Source organism: Phyllostomus hastatus, unplaced genomic scaffold (assembly GCF_019186645.2).
Source record: "Phyllostomus hastatus isolate PE091 unplaced genomic scaffold, TTU_PhHast_1.1 phas_scaffold_114, whole genome shotgun sequence".
Taxonomy (NCBI): domain Eukaryota; kingdom Metazoa; phylum Chordata; class Mammalia; order Chiroptera; family Phyllostomidae; genus Phyllostomus; species Phyllostomus hastatus.
The window spans coordinates 1,341,793-1,368,140 of record NW_025334006.1 but is presented as its reverse complement, the minus strand read 5'-3'; the positions used below and the strand labels follow the sequence as shown (position 1 = coordinate 1,368,140).

General features: G+C 49.0%; 1 protein-coding gene across 2 annotated transcripts; it reads right to left on the bottom strand.

Moving 5' to 3' along the window:
• Nucleotides 1–346: 346 nt before the first annotated feature.
• MKRN1 (makorin ring finger protein 1) lies at nucleotides 347–23,317 on the bottom strand. Of its 2 annotated transcripts, XM_045855643.1 has the most exons (8): nucleotides 22,951–23,315; nucleotides 16,161–16,289; nucleotides 7,571–7,800; nucleotides 6,910–7,142; nucleotides 3,950–4,164; nucleotides 3,077–3,187; nucleotides 2,371–2,509; nucleotides 347–2,005 (listed from the first exon to the last, which is right to left on the bottom strand). In XM_045855643.1, exons 1-8 carry the CDS (start codon nucleotides 23,121–23,123, stop codon nucleotides 1,793–1,795), a joined length of 1,443 nt encoding a protein of 480 aa, XP_045711599.1. In that variant the 5' UTR covers nucleotides 23,124–23,315; the 3' UTR covers nucleotides 347–1,792. The 2 variants fall into 2 exon arrangements, with proteins under 2 accessions (XP_045711599.1, XP_045711600.1); XM_045855644.1 differs by lacking the exon at nucleotides 16,161–16,289 and having other exon boundaries at nucleotides 22,951–23,317.
• Between the last annotated feature and the right edge of the window lie 3,031 nt (nucleotides 23,318–26,348).

Here is a 26,348-nt window from a genome sequence, read left to right as displayed (position 1 = left end):
TATCCTTTCAATACAGCACGGGACCTACCTGTTCCTGGCAGGTATGAGGCAGGTGCAAGTGCAAGCGTGTGCAGCGCCATGCAGCGCCTGCGGCAGCCTAGGCGTTAGTCTTGCAAATTCTAAAACACAGAGTAGTCTGATGACCCCCGCTGGTGAGGCCTCCTCTTCCTCTCGCACTCGTTCTCAGCAGGCTAGACGCCTCAGGAAAGGTGTCACTTTTCTCAATGAAACTATATCCACAGAAATTTGACTCACCGATGAACTGATCAGAGAGTCATTGAGAGAAAGAAACAGAAGGCACATTGCAAACAGCTCATTACGTTAAGATAGAAAGAAAGACAACTTATGGGTTTTTTAAATGGTTTTATTTGGGAAAAGTGCTTCTTACAAAAGGGCAGCTGTAAAATTCAGAGACAACTGTTAACAATGACTTGTCTTCTCTTAAAGTAAAAGAGTGGGTGGGACCCAAGGAACCGGAGCAGTAGCTGGGACAGCTCAGGAGCACCTCCAGGTGATGTCCAGGGCACAGAGCAACCCGAGGCAAGCTAAATTTTCCAATCAAGGAATTGTAACGATTCAGCTCGTCTCATGGGTTACCACCCCCCACTGCTAGCGGAAAAGCACGACTTATGACTGCAAACCAATGACTCCACTACAAGAAACACCTTAAAACATAGTCTGGAATCTCATCTGTCTACCTGCCAAACACAAGGATGGAATGAGGTCAATACCCACAAAACAAACACAAAAACCCACAACAAAACTCCCCAACGGGGACAAAGGTTCGTCAGAAAGTGCCTGAACCGGAAAGGCGTAAGCGTTGAACACACCCACGTGTCCCGGACCCAGTGTGCGTTAACAGGGGGGACAACCAGGCGGTTCTGACCTCTGTGGCCGAGCCCATTTACTCACAGTCAGACAAAGCCAGCACTGCCCTCCCGACAGCCACTGACACGCTGCTGTGCACTGCACCGCGCCGGGCCAGAGCCGCTACAGCAGGCTTCCTTGCTGTCCAGAGGGCCAAGAACACCGCACCTACGCAGGAATGACCAGACGGCCACATGCTCGCTTGCACACATGCCGAGTTGGCCGGCTCTTGGGAGACAACTTCCAACTCTGCATTTCTTTTATGTGTCCTCACAGATTTTCCTAGCATACCATAAACACAGTAAAAAAAAAATCTCGAAACACATTCACACCTGGTTATGGTTACCCAGTAGTTTATTACTTGTGTGCAATTAAACCAGAGACCCAAACCACAGAACAAGTGCACGGGGCGGGCGGGGGTGGGGGGCCGCAGGGAAGGGAACAGACATCAAAACACAGGTGGGAGATTTCACCAGAAGCCTCAAGTATCTGCCGTCTCAGCCTGTGGCCGAAGGCCGCTCACCACAGTCCAGATCCGTCACCCGTCACCCCTATTCTCGGACGCCAGAGTAGGGCCAACGGTGTGACTTCCGAACCCGGGGTCCTGGGAGTGAGTGCAGCAGGTCCACGACAGTGCCCTCCGACTGCGTGAATCTGACCGAAAACAGATGCGACAAACCTACACTGTCTGACAGTTAAATTCATGTTATGAAAAAAAAAAACTAACTTGAAGGTTTATTTTTGTAACTTTTTTAACCAGAGAAAACAACATACTCCTTGGGGAAAGGTGGGGGGTCGAGAAGACAGGCCCTGGGTAGAAGTTACTCCGACAGCACCTGGAGTGGCTCGGCCCGCCCGGGAGAGAACCGCGGGCCCCGCCCCGCCGCCCGGGGCTCGGCAGGCCCCTCCGCGCCGCACACCGCTGCTATAGGTCCGAGTCATAAAAGTCTTCCAGCTCATCCTGAAACAAGTCCCACTCGTCTTCAGAGTCCGTCAGGTCGTCGTCCCCACCTGCAGCCAAAAGCATAAGCAACATCTCGCCCAGCTCAAAGGTGACAACCTCTTCTTCCTCGTGGTCAAAGGGGTTGCCGCTCTCTCTTTCCTCAATGAGCTCCCAGAAGTGGTTCCTTCGTTGGGCCTGTAAAAAACAAGGCCGTGATAGGCAGGGCACTGTCGAGCGGTATCTTCTAGTCTCTTGTTTCTAGGGCAACACGGCCAGCGCACCAGAGGGCGGACGAACCGGGCTTCTCACTTAGGGTCTCCACTTTACCAGTGCCTCCCCTCGGGCTACGCGAGGCAAGAAGGTTTAGGCTAGCGCTCTAAGCACTCTAGTTTTTCCTTTCACGCCCCCCCCAGTTTTCTGAGGTTGGTGTCCTGCTTTAACACTCTAGCCTCGCTCCCAGACCTGAGCGTTCATCTTCTCCTTCCCCTACACCCCAATCTGGGCGGGCCTCAACGGACAGCGTGGCATTTCCCCTTCCTTAAAAAAACAGGGAGAGTTACCCGGTATCTGCTTGATGTTCCCACTTTCTGTCTCTGTGGCTCCTCTCTACGGCCATCAGGGTACGCATGCTTGTAAAAACAGTTCCCTCCAAATGGGCAGCTCCCACGTCCTTCATCAAAATACCTGCACGCCTTGTTGCTGGAAAGGAAAATACCGCAACCCTTATTCACAGTGGATTTCAGGTGTGTAGGCGCCTATCGTCCAGGGCTTCCCTACACAGGGAGGGACAGAACCGGCAGGTCAGCTCACAGCCCGCCCCACGGTGTGTTCCTAAAGGTCTGTGTGCTGCTGCTGCTGCTGTGTGAAACGCCAACTAGAAACCGATACTCTGACCGAGGCTGGGCTGCTTAGCAGCTCTACTACCGCAGATCCAGCAGGGAGGAAACCTCCCAGGCAGCCCCCACGCGAGCATGATTACAGGACCACCTGTGACATGGACTCGGAACAAGGCAGGGCCCCAGGCACGGGGCTGCGGCCACCAGCAGTACAGGCTTCGTTATAACACGGTCCCTCGGCACGAGCCCCAGGGACTGTGTTATAGCGAGACACGTGACGGTGCTACCGGGGGCGACGGAGTGCACTGTACCGGGAAGTAAGAGAAAGGGTAGGAAGGAGGTAGGAGTGTATAGTGCAGCACTGTTCTTTTCAAAGTGAACCCAAGCTCCGCTGGGATCGTAGCTTAAGAAAAGGCTGCAGTGCTCATACCTCATTGCCTCCTTGTATTTCTGAATGAGTTTCTGCTTCTCTTCTTTCTCCTCCACCCAGTACTCACTTGGAATGACAAAGTTAGATGTGATCCGGCATTCGGGGCAGGACCTGGGAAACAATGAACAGGCTACAATGCAAATTCCCCTCCACAGGCCCACTCTTCGAGGACACACCCTGGTGTGTCCCCTCCAGATTTAAAGGCTTAACTGAAAGGCAAGTGGGCATCTCCTGAAAGGGCTCCAAGCTCTGCCACACAACTGGCTACGCTTTCGAGGCAAGACAAACTCCTTTATAGATAGATAGATATGTACATATATATTCAATTCAGCGGCTAGCCAGTTCATTAAAAATAGGACTTATTAAAAAAAAAATAACAAAAGAAGACATTTCACACAGACTCCTTTTTCTTTCGTTGAAATAAATTTATTTCTTGTAACTTTGCTCTGTTTGGGTTATGTCGTTTTTGTTCAGTTATGAGAACAATCTGTAAAGGATGGTGGGCCATTGGCTAGCTTAATGGATGGAATAGGAAAGTGGAAGATGTAAAACGTCAGGGAACATACATTTAGAGCTACGTAACTTTGTTCACCGAGCCTCAACAGGCTAATCCGTTCAACACAATCTCCTCGGAAAAAGCACGAAGATTCTACTAACTGATACATAGGGTTTCCTCATCCAAATAAAAGTAGATATACCAACTAACCTAGAAGCTAGCTGAAATACAAAGAAGAAATCCCAATTAGAAGAGTACCCCAGTTTCAAGGTAAAATGCATGCATTTAAATGCGGTCCATCGGGTTGAAAGTTGGCACAAGATACTAAATTCTTCCCCAAATAGAAAGCACAAACGAAGACTGGGGAGGAGTCTCACTTTATGATCTTGCTCTCAAATTGCTTAGCGCTCCTCCACTTGCGGATGCACTTGAGACAGTAGGTGTGGTTGCAGTTGGAGAGGATCCCGAAGCGGCGCTCGCTGGGGTTGGCTTTCTCGTAGACCACCTCCATGCAGATGCCGCACACCTTGTCCTTGCTGCGCTGCACGGCGAACGAGAGCTCCATGTCCTTCTCATGGGCCTCGATGCAAGACTGACAAAAGTGGAGAGGCAAGAAGCGTGATCAAGTCACTGAGTGATACAGGACTTCACCTCGACAGTTAATGACTCGTGTCTAGAGAACCACACAGTCAACTGAAAAGAGGATGTTCCCAATCTGACATTAAGAGCAACTTTGGCCCAGGCTGGTGTAGCTAGTGGACTGAGTGCCGACCTGGGAACCGCAGGGTTGCTGGTTCGATTCCCAGTCAAGACACAGGCCAATGGGTTGTGGGCCTGGTCCCCAGCTGGGGGCGTGTGAGAGGCAACCAATCGATGTATCTCTCTGGCACATTGATGTTTCTCTCCCTCCCTCCTCTCTCTCTAAATAAAAATCACCAAACTTTCTCTATACTGTAGCTCAGCCCCTGCTGAAATCCTCATTAAAAACAGTTGTTCTTGCCCTGGGTGGTGTAGCTTAGTGGATTGAGCATGGGCTACAAACTAAAGGGACGCCAGTTCGATCGCCAGTCAGGGTGCATGCCTGGGTTGCGGACCAGGTCCCCAGTGGGGGCCATGTGAGAAGCAACCACACATTGATACTTCTCTTTCTCCTTCCCTTCCCCTCTCCAAAAAAACATAAAATAAAAATATACAAAAAAAAAAAACCAAAAACAAAACAAAACAAAAAACAGTTGTTCATGCCAAGTTTGATTTTTCTGGTTTCTAGATGGAAAATGCAATTAGGATTAAGGCAATAATTTATAACCTGCCAGCAGATAATTTATTAGGTGACAGTTATGTGCCAGGCACATAATTTGCACATAAGAAAAGCTTTATTGAGACATAATTCACATACCATAATTCATTCATTTAAAGTGACAGTGAAATGGCCTTTGGTACACGCAGGGTTGTGCACCGCCATCATCAGCACTAAAAACATGTTCGTGGTGTTGTGATGGAAGGGGGGAGGGGAGTACAAGGGGACTAAATGGTACTGGGAAAAAATACAATAACGATTACATTTAAAAAACAAACCAACCATTTTTATTACCCCACAGAGAGACCTCATACCCATGGTAGTCACTCATTCCCCCTGACCCTCCAGGCCTCTGGCAACTACCCATCTGGAGTTGGCTTACTCAAATAATTCACATGAGCACATAACCCTTGGTGACTGGCTTTGCACACTCGGCACAAACTCAAGGTCACCTGTGCAGTGGAACATGCCAGTGTTCCCTTCTCACTATTGCTGAGTACCACTCCCCCGCCCAGACGGACCACAGTCTAGTCACCCAGTCATCGGGGGGCCGTTTCAGTCACTTCCGCCTTGGGGCTATTATGAGAAGTGCTCCCATGAACATTCACGTGCAAGTTTTTGTGCGGACATTACACAGAATTGATTTTAATTAAGGTACAGCTGACATAACACTGTATCACAAACTTTATCTGCAAGAAACACGCTAACTGTAGGAAAGGCAAAAAACTGATAGAAAAGTCACCCACAATCCCACATAACTACACTTCAGTGTGTTTCACCTTTCCTAAAGTTTTTAGAAACAATGCAAAGAGGCAGGCATCACCACCCCCAATACACAGAGAAGAGACTGAAAGCAGTTCAGCCTGCCCATGCACCCGCACGGCCGGCACCCCAGGAAGGCGGGGTGCAGACGATGCCTGTCTGAAACCAGGCTTCACCCCCACGACCCAGTGAATCTTAATTAGATGGAGACGATACTGATCACCAGCAACTTGCTCTAGTAAGTAAATGCAGGGTGTGTCATACAACGTCTTCCCAATAACAACAATAAGAACTTCACGCCGCAAAGGGGCTTCAAGACACAGCCTGAAACCCTCACCCGCAGCTTCTGGCAATGTAAGACGGGATGGTCACTGTGGAAGAAGTGTGACCGGTGCTCAAAATGTGAAGCACAGCCACCGGCCATGACCCAGCAGGTCCACTTCAGGATACAGTGAAACGCACGTGCACAAAAACTTGCCAATGTGAACGTTCATGGCGTTAATAGCCCAAAGGTGTAACAATCCAAACATCCATCAGCCAACGGCAGAAACAGAGTGAGGCCTGCCCACCCGGTGGGTTACTCTTCAGCCACGAAAAGGGATGGACTCTGCGACGTGAACGGACCTTCACGCTACGATGTTTAAGCCAGGCGGGAGAGGCCACACCTGACTCCACTGACGTGCAATGTCCAGGCCGGGCGAGTCCACACCGACGGGAGACTGAGTACCCGTTGCCAGGGGCCAGAGAGGCACAGGAGGGGCAGAAATGGAGCCAACACGTATGATGTCTCCTTTCTTTTTTCATCACCTCCATTTTCTCTTTCAGTATTTTTTATTTATTGATTTTATAGAGAGAGGAAAGGAAAGCATCAATTTCTTATTCCACTTACTGATGCATTCACTGGTTGATTCTTGTACGTGCCCTGACCGGGGATCAAACCTACAACCTTGGCTTATCAGGACAATGTTCTAACCAACTAAGCTACCCGACCAGGGCTGGGTATGAGGTTTCTTTGGGGGATGATGAAAATGTCCTAAATTTATGGTGATAATGGACACACAACTCTGTAAATACATTAAACTGAAAATAGGCATCTTAGAAAAGCTGTTATTTAAAAAAGAGAGGAAAACAGCTCCTAGGGTGAGGTCCTTGATGTCCTGATAAAGCACTGAAGCCCAGGAAAGACAACACCCCTACTTACTGGTAAGTAACCCCTCAACTCACCAGGTGAAAACACAGTCCTCACCCTATTAACATAGCATCTCCCTGAAGACTCACTTTTATGTGCTGTGACCTCTGGGCCGCGTCCACGGGGTGGAGGGCCTGCAGCCCACACAGGTCACAGGGGTCTCCGTGGAGATACACACAGTTCTCGCCGTAGCGGCACTCTCCGACTGCTGCGTAGGGGCACAGCTGCTGCTCCGTGTGCCCGGCCGGCGGCTCCTTCTCCTTCTCCGAGTCCTCCTCGGTCACTGAGCCCTGCGGGGGCGCCTCAGTGCAAGAAGGGGCAGCTGCAAACGTTTGAGAGGGCGGTAAAGGTCCAACACGGGTGAGGCAGAGAACCTACTGGGTCACTGAGAACCTAACTGAGAAGAGCTCCAACGAACTCCAAACACTGTATTAATTCCCTTACTCCTGGAAGAAGTGAGCTTTTTCTAAGGCCGATATTTCCAAGATTAGGCTTGTAGTAAGGGGAGGAGGGGACGTTTACGTAGCTCTGTGCAACTGTGCAGAGAGAAGGAGAGGCTTCGGTTTTCAACATTCTCAACGCAATACTACTGGGATTTTAGAAGTTTCCTGCACGCCACATGTAAGCCTTGGGTAGCCCAAGAAGATCAAGCTACGTGTGAAGACTGACAACCAGAAGGCTGCGAACACTCAGCTAACTGACGGACCACCTGTCTAGCCCTCCTAACTTTTTCTTCTTCCAAATACTCACTACGGCCACAGTAGGGCTGCCCGGGAACGAACTCGATGGCGTTCACCCAGTCTTCTGAACCTGCTCCTACAGTTGCAAAGTTCGGATTTCTTGACTCAGCCTCGCCCGTGTTCATTTCAACAGTCGGTCCCACTACTGATGAGAGACTGGAGGACGCAGCAAGGGACGATTTCGCAGTTAGATCTGTAGTGGTCGCTTCTTCCTGTTTCAGTGGTTTGCTATGTTCATATCTAAAAAGAGAATTTTACGAGTCAGCGGTCACTGTCTGACCCACACCCTCTAGGTGGGCTCTGTATTCCCTGCTCTTGTCCTTGGGCTCTTTTCCAGCTGCCAGGCATACGAACCACCTGGGAAACTGCTACAAGGCAGACACCTACTTCAAGTCTGGACTGCAGCCCGTGATTCTGCGCATCTAACAAGCCCCCACGTGATGTGCATACAGGGGCCACGTTTGAGCAGCCGAGTCAGAGACCAGGGGACTCGACACTTGGGACTGTGTGGCAAAACCGGCTGGTTAATTAAAGGAACGCTGGCATTCAAATTCAAGTACAAATGTGGGACATCTTTACCAACATATAAACTAAAATAGGTAGTGTTTACAAAATGCACAATATGTATTTTCTTCTCCTGATCCATTCATTTTCCCAACGCAGCGATTTTCAACCTTTATCCCACCTCCCAGCACACAAGCTAATAGCTAAAATTCTGTGGCACACCAAAATAAATTCTGCCAATCTGACAAAGAAAATAGGTATGATTTCTATTCATTTATACTGGATGACTATTGTTTCCTTGGCTGTATTTGTTTTATTTGACAATCTAAGGGAAAAAAGGTCAGTGCCCCTGACTAACCAGTTGGGTATTACATGTTTAAAAAACCCTTGACACCAGTTGAAAAATCGCTGACCTAATCTAATGGCTTCCTTTTCCAAATTCTTGCCTCCTCTTTATCTGTAAAGTATCTACGTATAAGGAAAAACTGTTTCTTTCAAGAAGCCACTTTCTGCCTGAGAAAATCCTCAGAATTCTTGGAGCATCTTATGCTGAGCAATCCACACACAAGAAAGACGCAGCAGCAACCGCCAGCTGTTACGACTGTGTTCACATCTAAAAAGAAGCGAAACCCAGCAACTGCGGAGCTGGTTTTCACCACTGTATCGCCTCCGATCTCCACATACCCACCTCGCTGTAAGTAACCTACTTTGCTTTGTGGGACAAGTAATGTGAGCGTGCTGCTATCAGCTGCAGCGTTGGCTGGCAGTGTTTTAGCCCCGGCACGGAGTCGTGCAAACCAGGGGACGAGGGAAGAGCTCTCAGGGACGTGCTCCCACTCTCACCAGGAGCTGAGGGAGGTCTCCTCTCACTGAGCTAGGGGGGACACAGCAGGTGTAACTGCCAAACAAGCGGTACGTACCCCAGGTCTGGTGTGACCCTAAAGCTGCTTTTTACAGTACGGCAGCCATTGGCCAAAGCTAGCTACTTACACTTGAATGACATTTAGAACGCAGCTCCTTGCACTAGCCACGTTTTCCAGAGCCTGAGAGCTACACGCAGGTCACAGTCACCACACTGGACAGCAGAACAGAGAGAGCACAGTGCCACCATCACACATACTCCCTCCTCACTTTTCAAAGTGAGGCTCAGGCTTGAAAGGGGATTCCAGAGATATTTTAATTTTCACAACCTTAAGTTAGAAGAGACCTGGCCTTTGGAAAGACAGGCAAGGTCTGAAAGCACAGAGTATCGGTCGGCTAGAAAGTCCACCCTGGAAATAAAGTCTCTCGTTTTCCAGACTTCCAGTTTCCTGCGTACAGACTCTGTTGAAGAACTGTGTTGTCTCCTACACAACCAAGGGGTCCAATGTGAAGAAAAGGTCCCTGGCTATCAAATACTAATCTATCTTGAATATTAACTTTTTAAATTAAGAGGTTGCACCCTGACTGGGAAGCTCAGAGTGTTGTCCCCATACACCAAGGTTTCGGGTTCGATTCCCAGAGGAACACATACAAGAAGCAACCAATGAATTCATGAATAAGTGGAACACATTGATGTCTCTCTCTCTCAAATCAGTTTTTAAAAATACTTCCTCTGAAAAAGGGTGCATATTAAATAAAAGCAACTTTATTGTAAGAAATTATATTGAAGAAAAAAATACAGTATTAAAATTTAAGTTAAGAAATCAAAGAACATACGTTCTCAAGTCTGCCTATTTGGGCAAAGCTACCATATTTTTCAGACTATAAGACGCATCCCACCTCCCCCTGCAAATTTGGGGGAAAGCGGGGACACAAAGCAGGGTCACAGGTTATTATATATTTTACCACGTTTTTTGCTTCAAAAATTTTTTCCCTAGTTTCCTCCTTTAGAACCTAGGTGTGTCTTATGGTCCTGAAAATACGGTATTCCCTTAGTGCAGCATAGCTATACATGAAATGTGTTTCTGAAGTGAAGAAGATTTGTATACACTAGTAAAAGTAAAGTACAAATAAGACCAATAAAGCAAGCAAGAAGACTTCCGATCAAGATGGAGGCATAGGCAGACATGGCTCACCTCTCCATACAAGTACATCCAAATTACAACTAAAATATAGAACCGTCACTCAGAACTACCAGAAATCGAGTTAAATGGAAGCCTGACAACCACGGAATTCAAGAAACTACATACATTCAGGTTGGTAGGAGGGGTGCAAATACAGAATCAGCTGGTCTCTCACCCATGTGTGGGGGTAAAAATTCAGGAGCGATATCTTGGGAGCAAGGAGACCCAGCCCAGGATTCCAGTGCCAGGAAGACAAATCCCCAAAACTTGCTGCAAAAACCAGCATGGACTGAGTCGGCAGAAGAAAACTCTGAGCCCCAAGCAGTTCCTCTGAAAGAACCACACAGACTTGCCTACTCAGACTCACGCCCTCTGAGCTCCCGCACTAGGGTAGCAGCTTGAAGAGCACCAGTGGTATATAGGGAGAAACTCAAGTGGCTGGTGTCAAGGTGAGCAAAGGCCACTGTCCCTTTGCCAAACCCTCTCCACACAGAGCCGGCAAGCTGGCACCACATCTGAGACTCCATCAACATAGCTAAAACTGTTTAATGCCCATGGAGATCCCCAGAGGCTCTGCCCCACCCAACTTATGGGCCCACTCAAGCTGCTTCTCCATAACAATGGCCGGGCTTTGCTCTTAAGTCCTTTAAAGTAAGCAATAGCTGGCCCCAGGTCCCAGCACTAGCAGCAACCAGCCTAGATTCACAATTTGGCTTCACCTGGGCGTCTCCAAGCCCAGCACAACTAGCAGTCATCTCAGACTGCTTTACAGCTCAGGCAAGGTGGCCCTGGGGAAAACACAGGTGGAGGCTGACCTTGGCCTGTCCCACCCAGGACACCCCAGGGCCAGAGCACCCAGTGGACAGCTACAGACCATGTGGGAGCACCACCACCCTGCCCCTGCACAGCTGATCCTCCATGGAGGGAGGAGGTTGGTGGTCAGTGGTCACAGCCAGTCCTTGCAGCTGAACGGCCTGGGTAAATCCCTCCCATTGACCTGCCAACAGCATCCAAGGCTCAACCACAGGAGGAGCGTGTACTCAGCCCACAGAAAGGGCTCACCTCAGGTACTCAGCTTGGGTGATAGGGGAGGCTGTGCCACTGGACCCTACAGGACACCTACTACATTAGGCCACACCACCAAGACATGAAGTTAAAGCAGCTCTACCTAATACATAGAAACAAACACAGGGAGGCTGCCAAAATGAGGAGACAAAGAAATATGGCCCAAATGAAAGAACAGATCAAAACTCCAAAAGTGCTAAAGGGAATGGAGATGAGCAATCTATCCGATGCAGAGTTCAAAACACTGTTCATAAGGATGCTCAAGGAACTAGTGAGGACCTCAGCAGCATAAAGAAGACCCAGTCAGAAATGAAGGAAGAAATAAAGAACAATTTACAGTGAAACCACAGTAGAATGGATGAAACTGAGAATCAAATCAATAAACCGGAACCTAAGGAAGCAAAAAACAACCATGCCGAACAAGAAGAAAAAAAGAATTAAAAAAAAAAAAAAAGAAAAAAGAGGCAAGTATACACAACCTTTAGGACAACTTTAAGAGGTCCAATATTCTCCTCATAGGGGTGGCAGAAGGAGAAGAGAAAGAGCAAGAAATTGGAACTCTGAAAACACAGTGAAAGAAAACTTCCTAATTAGGTGAAGGAAACAGGCATCAAGTCCAGGAAGCACAGAGTCCCAGTTATGACGGATGCAAAGAGGCCCACTCCAAGACTCATCATTATTGAAAGGCCAAAGGTTGAAGATAAAGAGAGAGTCTTTATGAACAATGGTGTGGGGGCTGCCCGAGTGAGTGGGGGTTGTTGGGTGGAGGGGGGCAAAGGCAGAAAAACGGGGCAACTGTAATAGCATAAGCAATAAAATAAAATTTCTTAAAAGGCAAGCAAGAAAGAAAAGCAGGACCCCGATTCTGAAAGGTGTTTACTAAAAACAGGTTTTGCGAGTCAAGTACGTGGTGATGGGGAGGGCTGGACTGGGTGGCGAGCACACGATGCAGTATACAGATGATGAGTTATGCCACTGCACACTTGAAACTTATACGATTAGCCAGTGGCACTCCAATACATTTCATTTAAAACACGGTCCTGTAAAGCATGAAGTCCTTTAAGGGCTGGGATTGCTGAGGCCCTGAAGCCAAATCCCAACTCGAGCTGTAAACGGATTCGACATTTTAATTTTTAAAATAGTTGTCTTTACTGTTATTGTTGACACTATTACAGATGTCTCCATTTCCCCCTCCCCCTGGTTTTGACATTTTAAATGGTTGGGGAGGGGGGGAGATCATTTGATGGCACACAAAAATTGTATGAAATTCAAATTTCAGTACCCCAAAATAGTTTTGTCCTAGTCCTAGCTAATGTATCAGCATATACGCCTTGTCTACGGCTCCTTCTGTGCTGTGAGAGACCCTGCGGCTGCAGAGCTGGAAGTCTTTCTCTCCCAGCCCTATAGACCAAGTCTGCCTACCACACGGAAGAGGATCTCACGTCTCTGGGATGCACCATCCAGGACAGTGGCTTTGTTACAGTTGTTATTTCAGTGGATTATCACAGAATCACTCACCCTTTTAGAAAAAGTGTAAAGTGACAAATTAATGCTGAGGTAGCACTGAAACAAATATTGAGGCTTTATTTCAGAGGGTCTTGCAAAGAAAACTTTGCTATACATAGTATCAATTTCTAAGGACGTTTAACCAATATTTCCTCTACCTCTAAGCAGGACACTTCTCTCTCTGGTTGGCTTATAACTCCCCCCCACCCCAATCACTTGAAGGTCTGTCTATATATGGTTTTTAAAAAAGACTTTATTTACTTATTTTTGAGACAGGGAAAGGAAGGAAGAAAGAGATGGAGGGAGACATTGACGTAAGTATGAGAAAGAGAGCAACTGGTTGACTCTTGCAAACCCCCAACTCGGGACCTGGCCCACAACCCAGGCATGTGCCCTGAGAATTGAACTGGAGACCTTTCAGTCCCCAGGCCGGCACTCAATCCACTGAGCCACACCAGCCAGGGTGGCCTGTATAGGTTTCATTTATGCAACTTAGTAGGTGCAGGCAAACCCTCCACAACAATCATCAACCAAGGCCATGCAGCCCCTCCCTCCGAGGGGTGTGTTCAGAAACAATGCCTGAGAGTCCTAAGGGCACTTAGTGGGTGGGGACAAAGGATGCCAGACGTCCCACAAGGTACACATCAGTCCAAAGCAATGAGACCTGGCTCACTGGGCGGCACCACCACCATCATGAAATACTGGGTGGCACCACTTCTGAACTGTTGGAACTAGGATGCGATCTTTCATTATAAACTACCCCTGGGCACTGGCCAGAGCTGTATAAAAAGATCCCTACAGATAAGAATGAAAAGCAGGTTAAGTCCCCAGGCATTCATTTTAACACATACACATGCATGGCGCACACTCACAGAACCAGACCCCCGAGATCCCTCCCTCACCTGGTCTATAATGAAGCGCGTATGACCACCTGCACTGGCCTGTCCTAGATGACAGTCACCATGCTCCCCTCTCAGGCAGACCACCAGCACTGGGGCCTCCCTAGCTCCTCTCCCTTCACCCCAAGAGCTCTAACCCAGCTCAGATCAGGGCTATCCCCAAAGAGGGGACATGTCCTCACTATAAAGAGAAAAAAGTAGTTCCTTAGGTCACTCACATCTGCCTAAACGTTAGAGTCGCCCCCAAACAGAGCACCCATCATCTGTTCTCCCAATAAGGAAGGCCACTGAACAGAGTCAGGCTGAAGACGGGTTCTGCACTTACTCCCAAGAATTGCCATTTAGGGCTGGCAGGGGCTGTCTGAAACACAAGCTGGTAACACAGAATCTAGGCCTTAGCTCGAATTTCTTCAATTTCAACTTCAAAAAAAAAAAAAGATTTCATTTATTTATTTTTTAGCAAGAGGGGAGGGGAAGGGATGGAGAAAGGGAGAGAAACATCAATGTGTGGTTGCCTCTTACACACCCCCTACTGGGGACCTGGCCCACAACCCAGGCATGTGCCCTGTCTGGGAATCGAGCTGGTGATCCTTTTAGTTCGCAGGCCAGAGCTCAACCCACTGAGCCACACCAGCCGGGGCCAATTTAACCTTATTTCCCACCCATTCCACCTACATGGTCTAATCAGGTGAGTAGCACCTCCAAAGTAAGAGGCTCGTCTGTAGCCAGCCACACTGCTTGTTCTGGCAGTCTGTCTATCCCATTACAACAAACTGCCCATTCATAGTAGAACGGAGTTCTAACAACTTGCCCTGCCCTGCCTTTAATTCTGGGACTCCAAAAAGGCATATCGGGATTTTTTTTTCCCTTTCCAGCAACGTATCAATGAGAAAAATTACTGAGCAAATTACTGTTAAACTCAGATATCAGAAGCTCTATTTCTAAGCTCCCACAGTCACATATATGCAAAGAACCCTCTCTTTTTCTCTCTTCTTACCCGATTTCCTGGGAAAAGGGGTGTGGGGTGACCTCACACTAACATCCCACTCATCAACCGTCTGTTGTCTTGTGAGCATCTGAACCCAACACAACCCTGTTGTGATAGCAGGACACTAAAACAGCGAGGACGCTGCCAAAACGCCTCACCCAGTGTGAGGGTCGGAAAGGTCCACACTTCTCTGACACCCCTCCCTTCAAAAGGCGGGGGCCAGTGGGCTGTCCCCTGGGAGCACACCCACCACCTTCTTCCCTCTCAGGCGTGCATCTCGTCCTGGGCTCGCCCCTGGATCTGTCCCCAGAGCCCTCTTTCCTGACATTTCCGTGAGCTGACAGCAGCAGCCCCGCCTCGGCTCCCTTCTGTCGCCGTGACGACTGTGACTCCTCGGTAAGTCTGCACCTCCTTCCAGAGCACCTCCTTCCAGAGGGGGGCCCCACCTAGGCACTCTCTGTGCTTCTACCCTAAGTCCTTCCTCTGACTTCACTGTCCCTCTCCCCACAAACAAGGTGGAGGCCCAGCCCACTCCTCTGGCTGGATTTAGTGACTTGCTTGTAGTCAACAATATAGTGGAACTACCAGTGCGTGGTTTCTGAGACCAGTCATCTCAGCCATGGTGGCTCTGTCCTGGCTGGCTCCCTTGCGTCACCTGCTCTGGGGAAAGCCACCTGTCAAGCGTGAGGCCACTACAGTGGCCACGGGGAAAGGTCTGCGGAATGAGGAGCTAAACTCTCCCTCTGACGGTCGCCTGGAGAGCGACGCCTCAGCCCCGGTCAAGACCGCAGATGACGGCAGCTCTGGCCAGCACCTGACTGGGAATCTCCTGCGAGTCTGGGCTACGGCCCCTCAGTGAGGCCACCCCCACACTCCAGCCCCCCGGAAACCGATATCCTTGAATTGTTTTTGCTCTGCCAAACTTGGGGGTCATTTGTGTAACGTCAATAAATGACTAGTACACCCAGATATTTTCTGAACTGGGAATATAAAGAAAAGCTCTACTCAATTCTGAAGCAAGTTAACAGGATTATGGTACCAAGTCAATGAATAATAACACTAATTCTTCTTGGTTCTCTAACATTCTTGAAACTAGAGACGTTCTTGGAGCATTTTCTCTAAATCTTAGCTTATAATTACTTTGGGGAGCTTGGGGAGTGTGTGTGTACTGGGTGGTCACAAAAGTTTAGTAGGAATGACAAGCCCCCTTAACTTGCAACCTAATACACTATCTCATGCCTGGGACCCATTTTCTCCCCGTAACATGAACAGAGGACAACTGAAAAGCCCTATCTGGCCCAACAGGTGCCCCACTCTTGGTTGAAAAAGGAGATGCCATGTACGAACACACCTTCGCCACGCCTCACCACTAGGTTTGCAGAACGTGCTCTTCAGGCATTAACTAAACTTAGGATTGTATCATAAATTCATTTTGCAAAATGTAAAAGTGAATTCCCTCCAAGTGAGAGGTATGTCTGCACTAACATCCCTAACGCAATCCTTTTCAAACCTTAAAACCTGGGGTTATATACTAGTCATTTCTTCTCCCACCCGGCCCCCGCCCCACAAAAGCGACCCGGACACACCCCTCACCTGCAGCGGTCTCCGTAAATACAGTACCCTCGCTGGAAATACTTGCACACCACCCCGTACGGGCTGTCAGAGAGGTCGTGCGAGTAGCGGCAGTTATCTCCTTCCTTACACACCCCGTGCATGAAATACCTGCGAGACAAAGAGCCACGAAGTGGGGTGAGAAAAGACGAAAGGCAATACTCGAACAATTCGTGAGCAAAACACCCCACCAGTAGTACACCAGCACAGTCCAGTCTACACAAACACGCATAATGAACACAAAGGAAGCAGAACAGAGACTATGACCCAGCCCCCATCACGGTATGCCAGGAAGGCTGCTGCAGACCCGCGGACCCATTTAGACGTAAACTGTGAGGCTGTCTTAACCTCGTCTCTCGAGGCTCAGTCTGACCACTGTCCTCACATTACAGTCCTAGCAGGGCACCATCTTACTTTTCACTAGGACAAGGTCAAGACTACTGTGTGTTTCACTTTAAGAAACCATGTCGATTCTTAAAAACTGCACGTGGCCCTGGCTGGTGTGGCTCAGTGGACTGAGTGCTGGCCTGTGAAACCAAGGGGTTGCCAGTTTGATTCCCAGTCAGGGCACCTGTCTGGGTTGCAGGTTAGGTTCCCAGTAAGGGGCATGTGAGAGGCAATCACACATTGATGCCCCTCTCCCTCCCTTCTCCTCTTAAAAAAAGAAGCTACATGTGAAAACACAAGCAAACTTTGCTGCTAAAGTAGACACAAAGGGATGTCCCTTTATGTTCTCTATTTAGCAGACCATTGTTCCCCTGCCTTAAAGGAGCACACGTGTACTAACTAGGAGTTTCCATAATCCAAATATCGGAGAATGACTCAGTAGTTCCTGGGTGGGCCAGGACCAGCGGCATCAGCAGCACCCTGGGACGGGGGCGGCGGTGTTAAGGCAAGCAGCAACCTGCATATTTCTGTAAGTCACTCTGCAGATTAGGGAAGCAACAAGGGCCTTTTAGTCTCTCTTGAGCAGGGTTATAAAGATTTAATTTCGGTAGGCAACACCTACCCAAATATGCACCTCCATTCAGCTGGTGTCGATAGAGTATCAGTGAGCACATTCTACTTGCCCATTGATTGGAATGATACATAGAAAATAGATTCAGTTACCAAAGCATCCTTAAAGAAGGCTGCCCCCAATTAAAATGTAGATGGTCCTATTCAGAGATTTCCTGAAAGTGATCATTTTACTTACATGGATATTCACAGTAGGTAATGTGGGAATAAAGAACAACATTCTTGTGGGAAGTTATTTTCAAGACCCTAAAATGCCCCAAGACTGCAGTCTATAACAAAATAAAAGAACATGTAGGAATTCAAACTATAATTCTAATCTCAATTGTTATTAGGTTTAACTTAATGGCATTTGGGTTGGAACTTTTGCTCAACTACAGGACTGCAGTTCTGCAAGCTGTGCAGCTGTTAGGGAGCCATATCGCCCAATTCCAGCTACACCACTGAGCCAACAGATACATTATTTGACTACCTCCCTGAAGAGATTAACACTTAACAAAGCAAGTCAATGATAATTACATTGTAACTACTGCCACAGAGTCATGTTTCTAAGCATCTACAAAAGTATCCACAGTTGAAAACAGGGCATTCATTTAAAATTGTGTCCCTGTTTGAACAGTTGCTTTCTGCTGTCCACCCCCTCCCACGGGCGGGGGGGGGTCACTTCCACTCTCACATTCTAAATGAGTGTCTGTAACTTCACTGTTTCTTTGGGGTCAATTTCAAGCTAGAGATGCATGTGTTTTTAAGGCTTGATAAAATATCTACCCAGCGCCCTGGCCAGTGTGGCTCGATTGGTTGGGTGTTATCCTGCAAACTGCAAGTTTGTTTCAGGGCACACGCCTGGGTTGTGGGTTTGGTCCCTGGTCAGGAGGCATGCAAGAGGCAACCCATCAGTGTTTCTCTCTCTCCCTCCTCTCCCCTTCTCTTGAATAATAAAAGAAAAAATTTTAATATATATATTAAAAAACAACAAAATATATATACACACAGGTGTATATCTATCTATCTATCTACTGGGGGAGGGGAGAATAAGGGGACTAAATGGTAATAAATTAAACACTCCCCCCTATGAGTGATCTCAGGCACAATACCTGGAATTCTAGGTTTGTTCTTCAATCTGATTCTACCATGGTCACGTTTGTTCCACTACTGCACTTGGGCTCATGATGCCCTTCTTTATGTCAAATTACGTCTTCCAGGAATCACTGCTGATAGTTTGCTGACCCTAACCTTGTTTCTTCAATCAGCTGCTTCAAGGACCTCAACTCCCTAATACCTGCACTCTTCCTTCCCGCTTTTCGCAGCACCTACACCAGCGTCACTGTTGGACGCCCGCGATGGGCGTAAACTTCTCTAGGGCCCAAAAGGAAAGAGTGAAGCAGACTGGCCGGCCTGGGACAGCGGAGCACGGCCTACTGCCACTTTTTGCCAAGAGCATTCCACAGCACCCGACAAGACAGGAGAGAAGAGCGAGCAGGGGCAAACTTGGGGAGAGACGGGGCCGGATGTGAGGGAAAAGATTCTGCGGGGCGCTGTAAGCCAAGTCACCCTAGAGCAGTAAGAAACCATCGTGAGGATATTTCACCGGAAGTGTCAGAAATCCCATTTAAATTTTAAAACATTACATTCCAGAGACCTACACATCATGCCACCAGAAGATTTTAAGTGACTGGAGTTTAGCCAAGAGAAGACAAAGAAATGACCTTTTCCAGCACATTCCTGACAAAATGAACACACGCACAACACTGTCCCAGATCTGGCTCGGCATGACGACGGGAGTTCCCGAGGGTCCACAGTGAGCGTCGCTGCAGGACTCCCAGCAGGCACCAAGTCACCTGACCCTGCAGAACCAACAGAAACACTGGAATACGAGCCCTAATCAGTCACTGCCAAACACCAACCGCTATTTCACACGGCTCTTTGGTCCGCACGGTCTGGGTTTTAGGTTCCTGCCTTCTGTCTCGCAGGGAGACTAACCATGCTGGTGTATGCCCACAACAGCACACAGCCCTCATCACAGGAAAATCCCTTCTCGCCAACCCATCTCCGTGTAAGTACGTAAGAGATTGACAAGATAGTGTTAGAACAGACAAAAGAAAAAGGCAACCCACTTCAAGAATTTCCCCCCAAAATTAAACCAATCAAAATAGGTGCTTTTGTTTTGTTTTTAAATGCCACCACCAAAAAGTCACCGTTCAAATTCTCCCAATGCCACCACCCAAACTGAGCCTGCCTTCCGTGAAAGGCCGAGCCAGATTTCTAAAGTTCCTCCCACCTTGCCCTGACCCGTATGGCTCAGCTGGTTGGGCAGCGTCCCACGAAGCGAAAGGTCACAGGTGGATTCCTGGCTGGATTCCCGGTCGGGGCACATGCCTGGGTTGTGGGTTAGGTCCCTGGGCAGGGTGGGTACATGAGACGACCAACTGATATTTCTCCTCCTCTCCAAAAGATAAAAAATAAATATACAGTTCTTTCCGCCTTTAAGATTCTATGACTTCAAGCAGACAGTGTCCAGCAATAAAGACAAACACAACGGACTAGAATCCCCTCACTGCTGTACCTCCTGGAAACCTAAGCCTGGCCCCCAAGATACATTACAAGAAACCCCAGGGGCAGCGCGGGAGGGCACAGCAGAACCAGTTCCCTCACAGCACCTCTAGGTATCAGAATCTCTTTGGGAATTCACAGAAATTACAAAGTATTAACTAACTTGGCTTTTAATAACTTTTGTCTATGTATCCTATTTCTCAAACTAGTTTGTCAATTCCTAGTGGTTAAGAACCATGCTTTATTCTGCTTTCATCTCCTGCAGTAAACTATACATTTGTTTAAAAACAAACAACAACAAAAAAAAACCCCAACTGCACGAGACAGCTAGGAGACAGCTAGGAGTCACGGCGAATCCTAGTGACAGCAGCACAGTAACTCTCTCTGGGCTGGATAACTTTTTCAGTGCCACCCCTTCAAAAAAACCCTTTGGAATCGTAAGTGATGAATTTTAACTACAGATATCACAGAGCTTGGATAAAAACCTTCTGAAGAATTTCCTTCATTTTTAAGCTATATTAACGACACCTAAAATAACGATCTGCAAGTTACAACTCAAGCTGCAAGGTCATACCCCCACACCCTCAAGGAAGCAGAAGTGACAGCACTTCACAGGACTCCTCTGATCAAGAGTATGAAAAATGACCTGGTGGGGGCAGCATAATACAGCTCCTTGGGCAAGGTTTTAGGGGTTTAAGCTGCAGAAATAAAACACAATGAAATAGATTTTCGAGAGAACTAGTAAGAAAGTAGGACCCAACAACACGGATGGATCCTGGGCAATTAAAAACAAAGCGCCATCATCCAAACAACTTCTCACTCCTGAGATGATATTCTATCTAGGTGGAGAAAAGAGCCTCAGTCTAAATGCTTCACGCGAGGGGGACAGGGGCACAAACTGCAGAACACACCGTTGGCTTGACTGTTCTTCAAAGGAGGTTCAGCTACCACACACACTGACAACACTCCTCACACGGGCACCTCTGCACTCCCTTCAACACCCGGCCCCCCCTCTGTCGTCTGGGGCCCCCTCTGTCGTCTGGGGCGGCTGTGCTTTCTGTCGGAGTAACCGAATGAAGGTTCCCAGAAAGACATGGGCCCGTTCCAGGAAGTCCTTCGTCTCTGCTAGTTTACAAGTGTTCTTTTAGAAGACAAAAGCAGATGACTCTTACGAGTACATCCTACAGGGTGTGTAACATCGGGTGTGGATGTATCGACAGGAATTCAAGTATTTCCTGAGTATTCCAGGTACTGAGGAAGCCCTGCAGACAGGACGGTGAACCCGAGCCCTGCTTTCCGAGAACTCTCGTCCAGACTAAGTGAAGATACCATACTTGGAACTCCTCTGTTCAGTAAAAACCGTAAAGGTCACGGTACCTAGAACGACTGAAAACAAAGTCAAGCGTTAAAACCCAACATATCAACTAACCCGAATATTTAAAATATAAAAACAATCCAAAACAAAATCCTGCACATATAAGCCTACAAAGTATTTTTTTTCCCAAAACATTAGATTCCTCCTCTATGTAAACTTAAATACGTAAAGCAGGTGGTTCGCAGACAAAGAATTCCCACTGGTCTACGAACAATCTAGAATACTTCATTAACCCAAAGATCCTAAAGGCAGGCAAAGGGCAATGCCTAGCCTGGTCAGCTCTGTTCTGAATCTGATGTTACTGGTGAGGAACCAGAAAGGGGGAAACACCGCGGAGAAAAGCACCAGAGAGCAGAGAAAGTCAGGTGTAGGAAATGACAGTGAACTCTGTGCAGAGGCGTAGAGTAGGGTTCAAGTTACCGGCACACAGGACAATAAGCATGTCGGGTTGGCGAGGGGCTTTCCGGACTGTATTTGAACCGGGGAAGGGAGGAGGAGGCGGCGCTGTGCCGGTCCTTCGCGAGGGCCGCCCATTCGAGGGAGATCACTTTCAGCGCAGGGACGCAGCCCGGGACTGCAGGGTGAACGGCTGTCAAGTGGCTACACTAGCGGTTTCATTTTTAAAACTAGAACATATAAAACAACTGCAACATAGTGAAAAGAAATAAACAGATTCAAATAATTAGTTAACACGAATGGGAATTTTTAAATCCTTATTTGGGAGACACGGCACTTGGGCACTTGATTTCACTATCGGGATCTCCCTAAAACACCGTTTGCCTTCCCCACCCCGTTATTGAAAATAAACGAAATTAAGCTTATCATCCTGCATTAAATGAGCCATACTAACGACAGGGAGGGCTTCGATCTTGCTAATAGTAGGGCAGTGACTTCTGTATATTGTATCTTTACGTATTTGCGTATAAATTACCCCACGCAGGTAAAAACCGGATTTTATCAAAAATCACTTGGATTTTTGCAAACGAAAGCTTCTACTCCTACTGATCACGTTTTGGAAATCCAAGTGTAACATCCAATTAAACTCGCTAACCTTGTATGTACAACTTGATCATTTTTAACATGGGCACACACGTTCACAGAACCGCCATCCACTGATCACTTTTTCTTAAAAAACATTTTCATCTGACATATGAAACCAAAACAAAACCTCTCCCTCCGGGAGCGAGGTCTTTGACTCCCTTCAGAGGGGAAAGGAGTGGATTTCAAAAGACAAAAACATTTCTCCCGGCGAGGGGAAAATTGAAGGCGAAGGGAACGACCTCGGCCCGGCACTCCGTTCTAAGACAAAGCTCAGAACCGCCAACCCCGATAAACATACAAAGAAGAAATAACAAAAGCTACTTCTGGGGAGGGGGGAGGGGGGGCGGAGACGCGAGCAGGCGTTACAAACGGATGACACGACTGCGGGGCTCCGCAGCAAGGCCACCTCGCCGGGACCCGCAGCGGCGCTCCCGGCCCGGCAGGCTCGCGGGGAAGCCAGCTCCCGGCGACACCAGCCACCCGGTCTCGAGCCGGCAGAGCGGGAGGCAGGGGCGAGGGATCGGCGACAATGAAAGGAGGGAGGAGCCCCCCTACCTCTCCCTCCGTGAGCCGTGCCGCACCGCCGGCAGCGGGGAGGGCGGCGCGGCGGCTCGGCAGCGGGGGCGCGCGCGCGCCGGGCCTCGGCGGGCGGCGGGGGTTGACGCAGCGCGGGCGGGGAGACCAAGGCGGCGAAACGCCGGGTACCCGCTTCCTCCGCCCGCCCCTTCCTCCGCGGTCTCGGCTCCCCCCCTCCCCGCGCCGGTGCCGGTGCCGGGCCCCAGGACGTCTCACCTGCAGGTGACCTGTTTCGTCCAGCCGCCGCCGACGCCTCCCCCGCCCCCCGCCCCCGCGGACGGGGAGATGACTGTGGGGATAGGGGTGGGGGAGCCCGCTGCCACCGCCGCCGCTGCCGCTCCTGCTCCTGATGGTTTGGCTGTTGTTCCGGGAGCTGCAGCCTCCGCCATTACTGTTTATCCCACACAGCAATGGCACCGGAACTTCCGGATCACATAGTTCCGGTCCGGCTGCGGGCAGGACAGGGCGGCGAGACGAGGGGAAGGGAGAGGAAGGAGACCGAGGCGCCGGCTCGCTCCCCTCGGCACCGCGTCGCGTCTCCGTGCGCTCTCGCCGCTCGAACTGCGGGCCCGAGCCGGAGCGCCCGCGGCCCGCCCCCTGCGCCCTCTGATTGGTGGACGAGGCCGCCGCCCGAGAGGGGCGGGGCAGGGCCCGGGCGCCGCCAGGTGGGCCCCACCCTGTGCCGCCCCCTGGCCCCACTCCAGGGCCGCGAAGACCGCATTCCCGGGACGCCGACCCCGGGCCCTGCTTCCCAGCCGAGGCTAAAGCAGTGAAGTGGCTGGGAGCGAGCGGGGACTTGGGATCTGGATTTGAATTCAGACTTTCCCACGTACTAGCTCTGCCGATTACCAGCAGTGTGAACTTGGGCTAGATACCCACGGTCTCTGAGCCTCAGTTTCCCCTTCTCTCAAAGGGGGCGATAGTGGGCTCTATCTCATAGGGTTACCGTGAGGATTCCAAGACTAGCATGGCAGTCACTGAGCTCAGTGCTTGGAGCCTAGAGAACAGTAAGTGTTCTCTTGCTCCCCCAATCGACGGTATGATCTCAAGCCCGAGAGACCAGCGTGGTGGCTCAGCAAAAGCTCTGGAGTTCCAGCTCCGATCTCCCAGCCTTCCCCGTTCCTAGCTACTTGTCTTTGAACAAGTTAACTCACCTCTTAGTGCTCCTGCTTGCTTTCTCTCTAAAAGTAAGTTTTAAAAATAAACAGTTCTACAATAACCAACCCAGATGATTAAGATTCAGTGAGGCCATGTAAAACCCTGACCACTGATCACTGTCCTTCGCACTGCAGTTAATACTCGATAGTAACAAAAGGTGTCTGAGATATCCCAGCTTTTAAGAGTATGTTTAGAAACATGAAAATTAAAGTGTTTCCAATTCAGATGCTGCACATTAAATCCTGAGGATCCATAGGCAGTTTTTCATAAACTCTTAAATCTGCCTTTCTGTAGTTTTACCTTGAGAAACTGAGAATCTGTTCCACTGATAGGTAATCAGACCACACTGTGCCTAAGGGACACAAACCAGGACCATGACAAACCCGACTGATAACAATGTTTCTCCCAAGGCCACACCAAGGCTGCAAAATGACTAACAATGCCTTCTTTTGAACAATTAAAGCTTGTCTGCTTCATCTCTTCCTCCTACCTCTGCAAGATTGCTGAGACGCCCAGTTCCTAAACTGCACCCCCCGCTCCTGACGGAACCTACCCCAGAACTGGCCTTCTCTTCCCCCAGAACCACCCAGCCCGAGCTTCAACTCCCCAAGAAGGACCCCCTTTCCAAGATGCCCCCATTCCTCTCCTTCATGGTCTCCCCTGCTTCCACCAGTTTTTAACTTTAATTTTTTTGGACTGCAGGTGTCTTTCTGGTAGCCTGTCTGTTAGGTGTTACCAGTCAAGTAATAATTTTTTTAATGGGGAGAGGAAAAGCAAACACTTCAAACTTTAACGTTAAGAAAAGGGGTCACTTAAAACCGGAAACAATTCTATTAGGAAACTCTTCTCGTCGAGTATGGCTTCATTTTATCTCTTTGCCGTTGCCCTCAGCGGGAACAGCAGCGGTGCCCTCGGTGCTGTTCTAAAAGATCCGAATCTCAAAGACTCGCCTGAGGAGGAACTTGGGAAATAATCCAAACCTGGTCCTAAAATGGAGGGAGGATGGAACCCAAAGCCGTCCCCAAACTCTTAAGTAAATCCCAGGGCTGAGAGACCCAAGAGTCGGACAACTCCGTGACTGTCAGTTTGTTAAGGGAACTTACATACCAAGCTGGTCTTGGGAGGAGGCAAAGATGCCAGGAGGACCCTCCGTGCCACCTGGAAGGCGACTGAAGAGGTGTGGAGAAGGAAGGATGGCTAGGGGATCTAGGTTGGGACTGGCCCCATATAAAGGGACAAGACCTAATCTGCTCGCCTGGGGCAGGGCAGCGGCTGTTCCAGAACCAGCACGCCTGGGGGCAGGGGGGTGGGATGGGGCACAATCTGTTCCGGCCTCGATCTAGCTTGAGGGCCCAGCAGCTATCAGGTCACTGAACTCAAGGCCCACACGGACCCAGCCAAACTGAGTTCAGGATTTTAGATCTTCTGTCCTTCAAGGCTGCAGCCTGTCACCCTTCTACTCAGAGTCCTGCCTGGAGGGGCAGGGATCTTTGCCTGTTTTGTTCAGGTCGTGGACTGGGAGTGGTGTGGAAAGTCACTTCACAGGGAGACCTAACTGGGCAGATCCCTGTGGATAGTCACACCCAGGCCTGTAACTACGTTAGTGAAAGATTTCTAAGCCAGCTTTGCCCATTGTTCTTGTGCATCTAAATTAACACATTTTTGAGTTACTGGAAGTAATACCCCCAAAGGTGTAACCACCCTCAAGAGAGTACATAATCTTGTTAACTCCTGCAATCCAATCCCACCTTGTGGCCTCCCACCTTCCTGCCGGCTTGCTTTTTTTCCCTCCTTAATTTCAAGTGCATACACTGCAAACTCATTCTCCAGAGCATCTGAGGTCTCGCGCTTCCTGGCAACTGTTGTCAGGTTGCCTCAAATAAAGCCTTATAACATTCTGTACGCATTTGAACGTTCTATGTTGACACAATGTATCCCAAGCCCCCAGAAGAGTGTCTGGTGCACAGTATGTGCCTAATAATATTTGGGCAATGAATGAAAAGAATTATCTGGTGTTGAGAAATTTACTATGCCTGGGTTCCCCATCCATACCAGTAGGAATAATGGTGTTTGCATGATAGCGAAACAAACTAAACAAAAAATCATCTCTGTGTTAGATCACAGAGAGAAGTTCAGCACAAGGGCAATGCACGCATTTCTTCATTCACAAACACACGTGGACAAAAGGGGGCCTCGTGTGAAAACTGACAGGCTCTGGGGAGGCCTGCGTGGCGGACTTACAAACTCAGAGACCAAAGGTAACCCCAAAGGATGGTCTGAAATTAAAACTCTCTAACTGAAGGCAGTTGCTAGCCGGTATTTTTCCGTAACAAAAGACCATCTTTACCTTAATGAAGTCTGTCTATTGTCTTTTTGCATCTAAGAAAACAAGCCTTTGGGACGTCCAGGTAACGTCCCTTTTTCCGGACCCTCCCAGGCACAACACAGACACCAGA

What these genes read in the sequence shown, in the direction of transcription:
- MKRN1 (XM_045855643.1), bottom strand. Translation starts at nt 23,123, where the DNA reads ATGGCGGAGGCTGCAGCTCCCGGAACAACAGCCAAACCATCAGGAGCA. An exon ending in TTTGAGAGCAAGATCATAAA is followed by an intron (nt 3,188 to 3,949) that starts GTGAGACTCCTC and finishes ATTGTTTCCCAG; the next exon opens with GTCCTGCCCCGAATGCCGGA. An exon ending in AAATACAAGGAGGCAATGAG is followed by an intron (nt 2,510 to 3,076) that starts GTATGAGCACTG and finishes TTTCCTTTCCAG; the next exon opens with CAACAAGGCGTGCAGGTATT.